At 46.9% G+C, this 12,146-nt stretch overlaps 1 protein-coding gene across 1 annotated transcript in view; it reads left to right on the forward strand.

Annotated features, from left to right (window-relative positions):
* C16H18orf63 (chromosome 16 C18orf63 homolog) overlaps window positions 1-8,562 on the forward strand; it is a 55,979-nt gene extending 47,417 nt beyond the window's left edge. Inside the window, exons 12-14 of the mRNA XM_045527634.1 lie at window positions 5,989-6,092; window positions 6,997-7,073; window positions 8,303-8,562. Coding sequence (XP_045383590.1) covers window positions 5,989-6,092; window positions 6,997-7,073; window positions 8,303-8,562 — 441 coding nt within the window. The remainder of the gene's footprint in view (window positions 1-5,988; window positions 6,093-6,996; window positions 7,074-8,302) is intronic.
* Window positions 8,563-12,146: the final 3,584 nt, after the last annotated feature.

Below are 12,146 nucleotides of genomic sequence, written 5' to 3' on the forward strand. Positions count from 1 at the left end.
TTTTATTTTCATTGCTTATATTATCATATTTAGTTTATTGTTTCAGTGGTTGCTCTAGGGTTTGCAATACACATTTTTAATGTATCATAGTCTGCCTTCATATATAGAGTGACAACCTTACAACAGTGTATATTTCTGTTTGTATCTCTCATTCTTTATCCTATGATTATCACACATTTTACTTCTACATGTTATAAATCTCACAATACATTTTTATTATTTTTGCTTTAGATCATATATTTTAAGGAGATGTAAAATGAGAAATCATTCATAGTAGAGCTCCTCACAATTATTCTTTCTTCAGAAGTGTTCTTGTCTGGCCTTATGGATTTCCACTTTATATTTATACAGATTTGTGTTTAAAAAGATTCAGTGGTGGGCTCCTGTGCAGATTTCTGGAGTACTTTTTCTGTGTAGCCCCTTCTCTTGGGAACTCTACCTCACAGATTCCAGCAGTCTCTGATCTCTGTATCCTCAGCCCTGTGAAGCTGCCTGACTTTGTTGGGGTGCTCCCTTCCTGAACTGCAGCCCAGGACTCGCCTCCAGGCAGACAGGCCAGGTAAGGGTAGAGGTCACCTTGCTTGTTTCCCTTTTCTCAGGAATCACAGTCTTGTTTTGCCTTATATCCAAATAGTTGTTTTCTATATTTTATCCTTTTTTATAGTTGCTTGCAGAAGGAAGGAAATTGCAGGCTGTCTTTACTCCCTCATGGCCAGAAACGTGTACCCTGATTAATGGGATCTGGAAGCCACGATTAAAGCAAGGAGTCGTGGATGGTTTCGAAGTTACTGGCATGTGCAAGCAGGTGGATGGTGGTGCCATTCATGGAGAGAAAACTCCAGGGGATAAACAGGTTGGGGGTGGGTATGAAAGAGCCTGATGTGTTTGCTTTTGCTTATGTTGGACTGAGTTACATGCAAGTCATTAAAGTAAAGAAGTGAGTTTACAGACAGCTCCCTCACACTCTTCCACTTCGGGCTCTCCACTCTGCTGCCTCAGGGGGACACAGCTGCCATGGGCTGGTGACTCCTTCCCAGGGCAATGCCCAGTGGATGCATCCACTTATTTTGGAAGAAAAATGTATTCATGAGAATGAATTGGAATAATCCTCCCTATGATTCCCCCAAAATATTAAAGTGCATGGCCCAGCATCGGTATACTTCCCAAAGTCTGGAGTATTCTGTTGTAAATAACACAACACACAAAACACCAGTAATCCAGTAAGTTGCACTGCCCCAAGCCCAGTTGATTCCTTCCCTTTTTATTCCTCACCTGACCTTACCTTACTTTCTTTCCTTCTTTCTCTTTCTCTTTTTCGGTGGTCTCTCCTGAAGTGCAGAGAAAGCCAGGCCTGCGAAGGCTTCCTACAGTCTGGGGATCCTTTCTGGGGACCGTCTGTGAGGGGCTGTGCATCAACCCCACAAAAATAAGCCATAAAATATTGGCACACTGTGGTCTAAATCCATATTTGGGTGAGAAAATAATTCTAAAAAATTACTCTAAAGAATCACAATGTACAAAAATGAAACCTGACCACAATAATTACAGCTTTGACATTATTATGCAGACGAGTTTAGCTCCTTGGAGCCAAAGCCACATGATATCACCTTCCCAGAAGAGGGTCATTCCCCAAGGGGTGGTTTCCCAGAAGAAAGATAGTCTCGGCCTCAAAAACAAAGTCAAGCTCCCATCCCTTAACAGGCAGGAAATTGCAGAAACTTTAAAATTATAACTTTTTAAATTCTCTGTTCATAAGGATCTGTGTATAAGATCTTGGGATCTGCCCTCAGCCAGGGTCATTGTGTTTTGTTACTGTTGTTCAGCGAGGACGAGACTCATGTATTGGGCTGGGAATGTGAGCTAGAAAATGTGAACTCTGCTTTGTTTTCTATAAGTAGTTAGAGCACAAAAATAGCCCGTGAATCCCCTTGGGTGTCTACTGATAGCTAATGCTAGCTCCTAACCCCTCTGCCCTTCTTCTAATTGTGAGAGTCTCTGGAAAGTGGCTGTTCAACTTGGTTCTTGCAGCATTGCTATTCTAGTAAATTTGGAGACACTGTAGTTGGAACACTATTCAATTGGATTGTAGATATCCTCAGGAAAGGTTGTCCAGGTCCCTGCCTTGTGAACAGTCAATGGAGTAGTTGATAAAAATATAGTGGAGAAATTCTGGAGTTGGTAGCTTGAATTCCTGTAAGTCCTTAAAATCACAGATTTTAGGGAATTCGGAAGTATTTAAAGGGAAGAAAATGAGAATGATTTTTTTGTTTTGTTTTGTCATTCAGAATTTTGTACTTGGAAAGAGGAAGTGGGATAAAGAAAGGGCTATAAAATGGGTTAAGAAGTTGTGCGGTAGCCTGCGAGGACTTTCACATAAAACGGCTTTTATTCTCTTTTGAAGGCTGTTTCTTCTCTAGGTACTTCCGACCAGGATCTCTGCCCACACTCCTTAACTGGGGATTTTGGCCACATCTGTGCCACATCTGAGAAGATCACATTTGTGCCTCTGTCAACATCTTGAGAAGTTCTGTTCTGGCAACCACCCCTGCATTTCATTTCATTTCTCCATCAGGCTCCAGTTTTGAATTCCTCAAGTCCCGACTTAACCACAGCCTAATGAGGGTAGCTGCCGTGCATTGCTCTACTCGCCGTAATGGATGCTGGAGACCTCCACATCCCACGAGGCTGCCGTGCCGGGGTGGCAACAGCTCCCTTCTCTCCGCACGCGTATCTGTCCTTCTCCTGGACGGCTGGCCCAGCTCGCATGGTCACCCAGCAGTCACAGCTGCCAGGGGTCGCCGTGGTCCCAGCCAAAAATCACACAGGACTTTTACCCAAGTTTTCTAAAATAAGATCGTTTATAAATGTCACTCTCAACCATGCTCATGATTCCGAGTTCTTAATTTTAGTAAGCGTTTGTACCTTTAACATTTCCACTAGCTTTCTGTTCCAGCTTTACATTGACCTGTTCTCCAGATGGAGTAGGGAGGACGTTTCTAGCTGCACAAGGTATGATGTGGCAGGAGCCGGGTGGTTTATTCTGGGATGATGGGTGGAGAGGCTTAGTAGGTGCTCACGGCACGGTGGAGAAAGATTTCTCACTCAGAGATTAAGGTATAAAAGTAAAATTTATTTTATACTTTAGAAGGACAGAGAGAATGGGGGTGGGGAAGCAGGGGGTGGGGAGGAGAGCAGAGAGAGTGTGGCATCCCAAAGACGGAGAAGGGAGTTGCCAGCAGTGAGGCCAGGTGGCTCGCTGATTTTAAGGGGCACGAAGAGAGAAAAACATGATGGCTATCAGTTGATAACAATAGTGGCAGCAGGTAGATGACAAAAACTGCAAGAATGTCAAAGTCCAAGACTTGGTGTCCTGCCCTTCCTTGGAGAAGGGGTCATCACAGGAGATGTGACTCTGTCCTCGAGATTTGGTTGAGCCTGTAGCTTGTTCTTCTGCTGTTTACTCAGGAACTCTGTAAAAACAGATTCTCAAAAAACCAATTTTGAAAGACAGAGATTTGCATCTCTTTTCCGTCCATTCAGCTTTCTTCAGAAGTGGTGCAAAGCAGAGCTCCTGCAGGAGTTACTGGGACAACTCATGGGATTGATCTTTAACCGTTACTGGGGAAATTGTGGGATTAGGAATTTTTCCTATGTGGGATTAGCTATTTTCCTGCTGTTTTTGCAAGGCCGCCCCTTTCCATCACGTGAAAGAAAATGCAGAAGAGATATGTTAGGAAAGCAGTGGAAATTTCTATACAGTAGAGCAGGATCCACCTAGGCATGCCATCGAGTCTGTTGCCTCAGCCCCCTACAACAGAGTTATCTGCCCAAAATACTAAAAGCACCGAGGTTAAGAGACCCTGAGCTAGAGAAACAGGAAGGTGTATCTTCTGACCATCATCTCTCAAAAACCCAGAGTTACCAAAAAATGGGAGAAAAATAACTTTGACATACAGCATACCTAATAAAGACCAAAGAAGGAGGGGCCCAGGCAATAAGTGCTCTAGGAATTCAGAGGACAAAGAGATTTCTCCTGGGGTCTGCCTTCCATCTGGCATAGTTAGCTTAGACTTCACTGGGAATTGGCGACTTGAGAAAAACCTGGAGAAATGGATAGGAGAGGCAAAAGAAGGACATCGGCAAACATCTGATGTTGGAAATTTGCGAATGTGTTTGAGTCAGGGAGTGGAGCAGCTTGACTAGATGCGGGACTGTGAAAAGCGGCTGCAGGAGTTCGGGTTGGAATGGTGCACGGAGCCACATGACCAAGGGCCTTAGGAGGCTTTGGACTTTATTCATGATGATTCTGTGATAGTTAGAAAGCATTCTGTAAATGTTAAAGGATAAAGGGAAGAAGGAAGAAGTGCACTTTGGGTTCCTGTCCCGCTGTGTATCATGATACTTATCTTCATGATAGCAAGCACTTAGGCAAAACATTAGAGAAAAATGATATTTCAAATGATAGTAAATCAAATAATAATAAAAGCCCTCATGTGTTTAATCCTATATATAGCAACACTTCATTCATTCAGATTAGCTGAGGGAAGGTAAGGCCAAATTAGTGCAACTAATGTAAAGATTTTTATTATTTTTAATTACACAGAAATACAAATCTACTGTTTAGTTTTTCCAGTTGAAAATCCTTCAAGGTTTGCAAATACTATTTAATTTGTGAACATCACTTATGATTTTAAATTGACTGCAAATGAATGCTGATAAAGTATTTACAAAATAGTTGATTCAATCAAGCAGCAAGGTGATTTTAAAATCCCCAAAGCATCAGGACTGCTGACTGGGGACCTAGCGTGGCTGGGAAGGAGCGGGACACACTGAGGCACTGCAAGAGGTTTGTCAGGAGCAGGCCCCCAATCCTCCCACTCTGCTGTACACAGGACGTGGTCGCACCCCGCCAGGGCAGGCTGAGGGCTGCACCACACCAGGCATGGCTGGGGGCAGAGCACATTCTGAGAAGGACCTAAGGTTCCCTGCTCACATTGGGATGGCCGTGTGGCCAGTGGGCTGGGGCTGCCGACACAAGGTCCAGCACATCTAAAAAGCAGATATTTTTCACCTCCTTTTACTGGAAAGGAGGCTGGCGGCACCGCTGGCCGGGGCAGAGCCAGCGCTGGATGTAGGTCTGTCTGTCTCCTGCGTTCGAGGTCTTCCTGCTGTGCTGTGCAGCCGTGTTAGCTTGAAAACTAGCAAAGGCTCCGCGGTGCTTAATTCTGTGCACCAACTTGACTGGCCACGGGGTGCCTGGATATGTGGCTCAACATTATTATTATTATTAGTTTGCTAATTAAACTCCAGACTTTATTGGGACTTGATTCATTTTCCATTCATGTCCTTTCCTCATTCTGGGATTCAATCCATGATGCCACATGGTGTTTAGCACATGTAGACTTTTGAGGAGAGTGATTAAGCACTGCAGTTTACATAGTTTTGCTTTAAGAAACTGAATTTGCTTAAACATAAGGGAGGAAATTGCACATAAATCAACACGGTTTGTTGAAACATTAAAGCTTATTTTTGTATGACAAATGAAACAACCAAATAAACTCACAGGCCTGATCAGTATATATACAAAATACGTATAATACACACATATATATAATATACATAATATACGTATAGATTATATGCTAGGTATATATTATATATAACACATTATATATAATATAGATTATATATATGCATTTATCTTGTCATTACTAGAAAGAAGATTTTAAAATGCAGGATTAGGACAAAAGAAAACTAAGTTTGAAATAACTCACCAAGAATTTGTAGTGAACAAGAATATATTATGCCATTTGCCTTCTTTTTTTTTAATTCAGTGAAATAGCTATGGAAGAAACTCGTTACTGGCTATAATGTTTTGTAGATTATACTGTAAAAATTAAATGTGCCTCTTCGGTAATGATATCTTCTACCCTGCTAATGTGTATGTATTCATTTTTGAATACCCTCAGATATACTTTATGTTTGCAGTTGGATGCCTCCGTGGCCTCTGCCAGGGCTGTTCCCTCCCACAGCCCGGCACAGACCGGCCTCCCTGCCGAGCCCGAAGCCAAGGACAGTCCCCGCTATGCAAGGTGAGCACATTGCCCTTTCCCCTTTACTTGGAGCCTGAGACCAGAGGTTCTCACAATTGCAGAAGCTCAGGTGCACGTGTGTTGCACACAGAACACTTTTAGTTGGGGTCCCACGTGCACAAAGAGCACGGGGACCAGCAGGTCTGTGGACATTCCCACATTCGCATACAGATCAGCTCTGTGCTTTTGTTCTGTTCTTCCTCTCAAAGTTGAGCATGGCCATCCCAAAGACTCCACTCAACCGTGTGGGGAAAACAAGTCTGGGCATACTGACAGAATCCCCACAGTTTATGAACTTTCTTGAAGGGTACAGTTCTCACTCAACTTAGTTCACTTTGAAATTTTACCATCAAGGTTCCAAGCGCTGCTTCCTTACCTGTGATTGAAAACGAGAAGATGGTAGCAAGCACACCAGGACTTTGTGAGCGTCGGGGCTGGCTTTGTGCCCAGTGTGTTGGGCAGCACAGCCAGAAGCCCCCCCTGCCCTCAACCTGCTATCCCTGCCACTCACCCCATCAGTCCTTGGCTGTCCTTTCTGACCCTTCCCTGAGCATGGCCTCATCGCACTTCCTTCCCCATCCATCAGCCTCACTGTCAGTTCTGACACCAGGAGGTGTTCCCTCGGCCACAACCTGGGTACCCCCGCACCCCAGCTCTGACCAGGCTGCAGTGGGAAAGGCCTCCCAGTCCTGCCTAAGTATCTTCTTACTTTGGGGGGTGCAGATTTAACACTGTCCTCCAGGCATGGAACCCATGCTGACAATCAGCTTTCTAAAGGGACCGCTGCCAGCCACCAAGTTTTCCCCCACCTGGAAGTCGATTTTGCCCCCTGAACTTCCCTGCACAGAGGGGCTAGATACATTCATTCAGGACCTATTTACTGAGCACCTCATCATGTGACCAGCTCTGGGGACCGGGTGACACCAGGCTCACCAAGGTCTGGCAGCCCCTGGCCTGGGCACATGCTGCAACACTCCAGGGGTAGGCGGGAGGCTGGCACCTGGCTAGTCACCAGGGCACCACTCTGGGACCGTAAGAGCTGAGACACAGAGATCAAGTCCACTCTCCACGTGCAGATGGGAAGCCCATCCTGAGGGGAGCCCCGCAAACTGGGGTCTGTCCAGGGCCACTGAGCAAGGTCCCCCAACTCCATGCCCGGGGTGCTGCCGCATGAGCCTGCTTGAGGCACACAGCTTAAACCCTGGGCACTGGCTCCTAGACCAGCCTGGGGCTGTGAAAGAGAAATGGACAGATCCCAACACCATGAGAAAATGCAGGCAAGAAAAACGCTTCCAGGCTGTCACTAACTCATGTTTTCTTATTTCTTAGACTTGGAAAGCGTTTGCCCAGCTCCAGATCTCTGGGCACGTTCTCAAGAAATACTGCTACTTCCATCTATTAAAAGCTCCCTGGGAGAGCGCGGTCAGGACTTAGGATTCCAGCTTATATATTATGGTCTCATGTTTCCCAACTTGAAATACCACAGTTAATGTATCAATGTTAAAAATGCAGCACTCAAAGTATTTGCTAATGTTTAATTTAATCTTGCATTTCTCTGGCACCTGTAGAAATTAGGAGCCTGGGAAAATGATGATTAGCGAGGATTTATACCTGATAGCACTCTGTAATTGCAAAAAGGACTTTTAAATGCTTTTAAGGCATTTATTTCTCACTGCCTCTGCTGTGGAAGGTGGCTCCACTCCAGAAACGCTGTTAGGCCATTTCCACAAAGCGTCGTACCTGAGGGTAATAGGAACCCGTGTGGCTTCCAAGTCTGGGTTTGTCTGCTCGTGTAAAGCTTGCGGGGGGGCCCTTCCTTGGCACAGAGCTAATATAAACCTGGTCAAGTGGTCACCCTCTGCAACCTTCCACCCCATCAGCAACCGAAAAAAGGAAATCCTTCGCCCTAGCAGACTTGAGTACACAGGCTGTGCAAATCACTAGTATGATTTTTCTCTGACATGGTAAACCCCACCTTCCTCAAACTTTTTCTTCTCATTCCATAACATTAAAATAATACTCTTTAGGAGACCATATCCTTTTAAGAAATAAAAGGTGTCAAAATAGCTGATGGTCTGAGGGATTTGGGGGCAGACCCAGAAAGAGTAGGACTTGAATGAAAGTGTTCCTTAGTTTTCCCTATTTTAAAAAGGGGGAGGGGTGCCAGCATAAAGGAACGGCTTGCTGACTGCGGAATCTCACATCTGCAGGGGTGCGGGTGGGGCAGGAAGAGGTGCCCTACTCCCCAGTCTCAGCTTGGACCGTGGAAGCTGGCCCTGGGGATCACACCGGCGCCTGCACACTCCTCGCCGCACTCCAGGACGAGGGCTCTCGAAGCCTCGCCTGCACCAGAATCCTTGTAAGTCCGAGTGGGGCCTCATTTCTCACAAGCTCCCAGGTGCTGCTGCTGGAGCAGGGCACCCTGAGAACCGCTGTGCTAGAAATGCCTTTGTCAGGTGACCTCACGTAGCTGAGAAGGTGCATCCGAACCAGGCTCCCCGTGCAGCAGGGCACTGGCCTTGAACTTCACACGGAGCATGCTGCCACACCCCCAACACACACGTCTCCTGTTTGCGGGTGTCTCAGTCAGCTCCGGCTGCTGTGACAGAATGCTACAGACTGGGGGGCTTAAACAACAAATGATTATTTCTCATCTCACAGTTCCCCAGTCTGGAAGTCTGAGGTCAGGTTCTAGTGAGGGCTCCCTTCCAGGTTGCAGACTGCCACCTTCCAGTTGGTGCCCGTGTGGCAGAGGAGGGTTCGAGAGCCCCCGGAGGGCCTGTCTGTAAGGGCACTGATCCCACTCATGAGGGATCCACCCTCAGAGTCTGATCACCTCCCAAAGGCCCCACCTCCAAACACCAGCACCTTAGGGATTAGATTTCACCATCTGAACATTCGGTCCGTAACAACTATGTTTAAAGTGATTAAGAAGAATCATTTAAGGAACAAAAAATGCTTTTAATATGAAAAAGAGAAGCTATCAACTGTTTCGGATTTAGTTTTCTAAACAAAACTCCTAGGCTTGGAAACTGTCTGCTATAAAACAATAATGCCCATATGTTCCCGTTAAGAACATTGAGTTACTTCAGCGAATATGTACTTTTTCTGCTTCCTAATCTTAAAATTCACATTTTCTAAGTAGCCAGTGAGGTTATCTTGTCTTTCCAGCCACAGAGTATATGTAAGCGTTGTTGTTTCTTAATGGGAGACCAGAGGAATATCAAAGAACCCAGTCAACAAGAGGGAAAAGCCAACAGAGGCAGCAATGATTTAAAGTTCTAGCACATTTCTGCGCTTGACATGAACCACTTCCCAACTGCCCGTCTGCCACGGAACTATCTCCTGCTCTCCACCCCACAGCCACACTGGGGGACGCAGCCAGAAGGAACATTTCCCCTTGGCTGATGTTTCTCCTCTTCCCTCTGGTAAGTTCTGGAAGGTTTCTTGTGCAATCACAGAACATGAAAAACGAAGTGGAAGGGGATAATAGAGAAGTCAAAATAAAAACAAAACAAGGTGGAGGGAAGCGCATGGGTTCCTGCAATAGCATAGCTACCATTCCGCAGGGGGAAAATCAACCGTCGAGCCAAAGGAAGCTTCTTGTCAGACTCAGTCGAATAAAACCCGAGCAACCACTGGACTGAGCGCCTATGTTGTGTGGGCCAGGGGCTACTGGAAGGGCCGACTCTGGCCTTGCCTCCGAGGGTCTCGCCAGGAGGGCATGGTAGACGGTGACAGCCTCAAAGAAGCTGCCTGTCCCAACTCCAGAAACCATGACTACGTTGCCTTACGTGGCTTCAGGTTCTGATGAAATAAAGGATCCTGACATGGGAACATCATGTCGTAATGTGTGGGTGGCTCCGATGTCATCGCCAGGATCCGTCTAAGGAAAGAGGGAGGCAGGAGAGTCGGAGGAGGAGCCATGATGGCAGAAGCAGAGGTCAGAGACAGAGAGAGGGATGTGCAGTTGGAGCAAGGGGCCGGGAGCCGTGGAACGCAGGTGCCTCTAGGAGCTGGAAAAGACAAGGAGACAGATTCCGCCCGGAGCCTCTCAGTCCTGCCCACAGCTTGATTTTAGCCCGGAAGGCCCATTTTAGACTTCTCCAGAACCGTAAGATAAGAAATCTGTGTTGTTTCCAGTCATGAGTGTGGGAATCCGCCGCCGCAGCAGCAGGAAGTCATACGGAAGAAGGGGGCCTGAGAGAGAAACACAAAACAGGCCGGATCAGGGCCTGGTACACCCACCGGCCACTGGCCACCGGCCACCAGCAGGCGTCTGACCTCGGTCTCGCGGCCCTGCCCAAGGTTCTCTCTGCCCGAGAGCTGAGTCAGTCCCTTCACCCCACCGCTCACTATGGGTCTTTATAGACAGAACAGGCCTTATGCCAGTCGGGACACATTAAATACTGTGGAAATTCCAGGGCAGTAGTTTTCAGATGTGGGACCCGAGATCTGAGACAGAGCCACATGGAGAACCCACTGGCGAGTCTCCGCTGAGGTGGGCGGGTAGGCCATGCACGGCACCCGCGAGCAGGAAACTGGGCTAGGGACAGAAAGATTTGTTAACAAGAAACACTTTCCAGTAACCCTGTGAGGACTACATGCGGGCAAGCCCTACATTACACACGCAAAACAGAAGAAATTGATTTAAAGCCATTTGTTGAATGAGCCAAAATTAATTGCCCAAGAGGCCTGGGATAGAGCCAAGGAAAGCAGAGCGAAGCCCACAGAAATGCACGGGGCCTGGAGGTGCCTGTGCTTTGAAAAGTGTTGCTGACAGGCCAACTGGAGTTGGTCCCCGCCGTCCCACGCCTATTGAGGAGGAAACCAGAGAGGAGGTGGCACACCCGGCACGCAGGTCAAGAGGAGTAGGACCCCCTGCAGCTGGGAGCACAGCACGGTCAGCCAGACCCTTCACTTGTCAAACAGATGCGAGACAGATGCGGGGGTTGGGACGGGGAAGGTGGCAATAGGACAGAGGACTGAGGGTCAGACGACTGGGTTGAATGCTGCACATCAGCCATCCAGCAAGCTCCAGGTGCCAGTGTGGCAGGTGCGCTGCTGGCTGAGGGGGACACAAAGATGCCTGCAGCAGTTCTGGGCACTCCAGGACCCCCCAGCTGAGGTAGAGCAGAAGGAAGGGGAACATCTGGAAAGATGCAAATAATCAATTATCATCTAAAATGTGGCGGAATAACCGGAGGCCCCGTGGGGACAAGCTTGGTGAGCATTCAGGTCTTGTCTTGCTCAGCAGCCTGCGGGGCGACCATGAGCAAGTTGACCAAACCTTGAGGGCATGTTGGGGAGAGAGTGGTAGATTACACTTAAGAGCAGATTTAGGGGGCAGGGAGAGATGACATAGCTGCTATAGGAAAAAGAACCTTAGAGAAAGAATAGAAATATTTTTAAAGGGATTTTAGAAATTCATGTGATTTGCAATATTAAAATCCTTCTCCATGTTTTCAGGAACATTCAGTAAAATCAACATGACTCATCCACACCTCTGGAGTTTGTGGGGGAATTTGGGGGTGCAAGGATACCCTATGTCTATCAGTTAAGATTCCACTTGGGCTGCATATAACAGAAAAGTCCAAAATAATAATGGCTTAAGCAACATAGAAGGATACTCCTCTCTCACGTAAAGGCAGTCTAAGGCTGGCATGGCAGGTCCATGATGTTAAGATTCAGGCTCCTTCACGTTTTCTGCTGCAGTGTTGAAACAGTGGCTTTCATACTTAAGGACACCTCATTATCCAAGATAGCTGCTGGAGCTCCAGTCATCACCTCTGCCTTCTAGGCAGCAAGAAATAAGAAGTAGGAAGGGCAAAAGGGTGTAACACTCTCTAGATGAAATTAGGATTCTGATATTAAAAAAGAAGAAAATGGCCATTGAAGGTCAACTGAGCAGTCTCTGCTACATTTGGTCTGACTTGACAGTGGGAGTGGAGTGAAACCCAGGGGACAGCCCAGGAGTCCTTATGTGAGCTACTGACATGACCAGCTGCAGCGAAGAAAGACCATAATGGCCAGTGGGGCTGATTCCGATTGGGT

This window comes from Lemur catta, chromosome 16 (assembly GCF_020740605.2).
Source record: "Lemur catta isolate mLemCat1 chromosome 16, mLemCat1.pri, whole genome shotgun sequence".
Lineage (NCBI taxonomy): Eukaryota > Metazoa > Chordata > Mammalia > Primates > Lemuridae > Lemur > Lemur catta.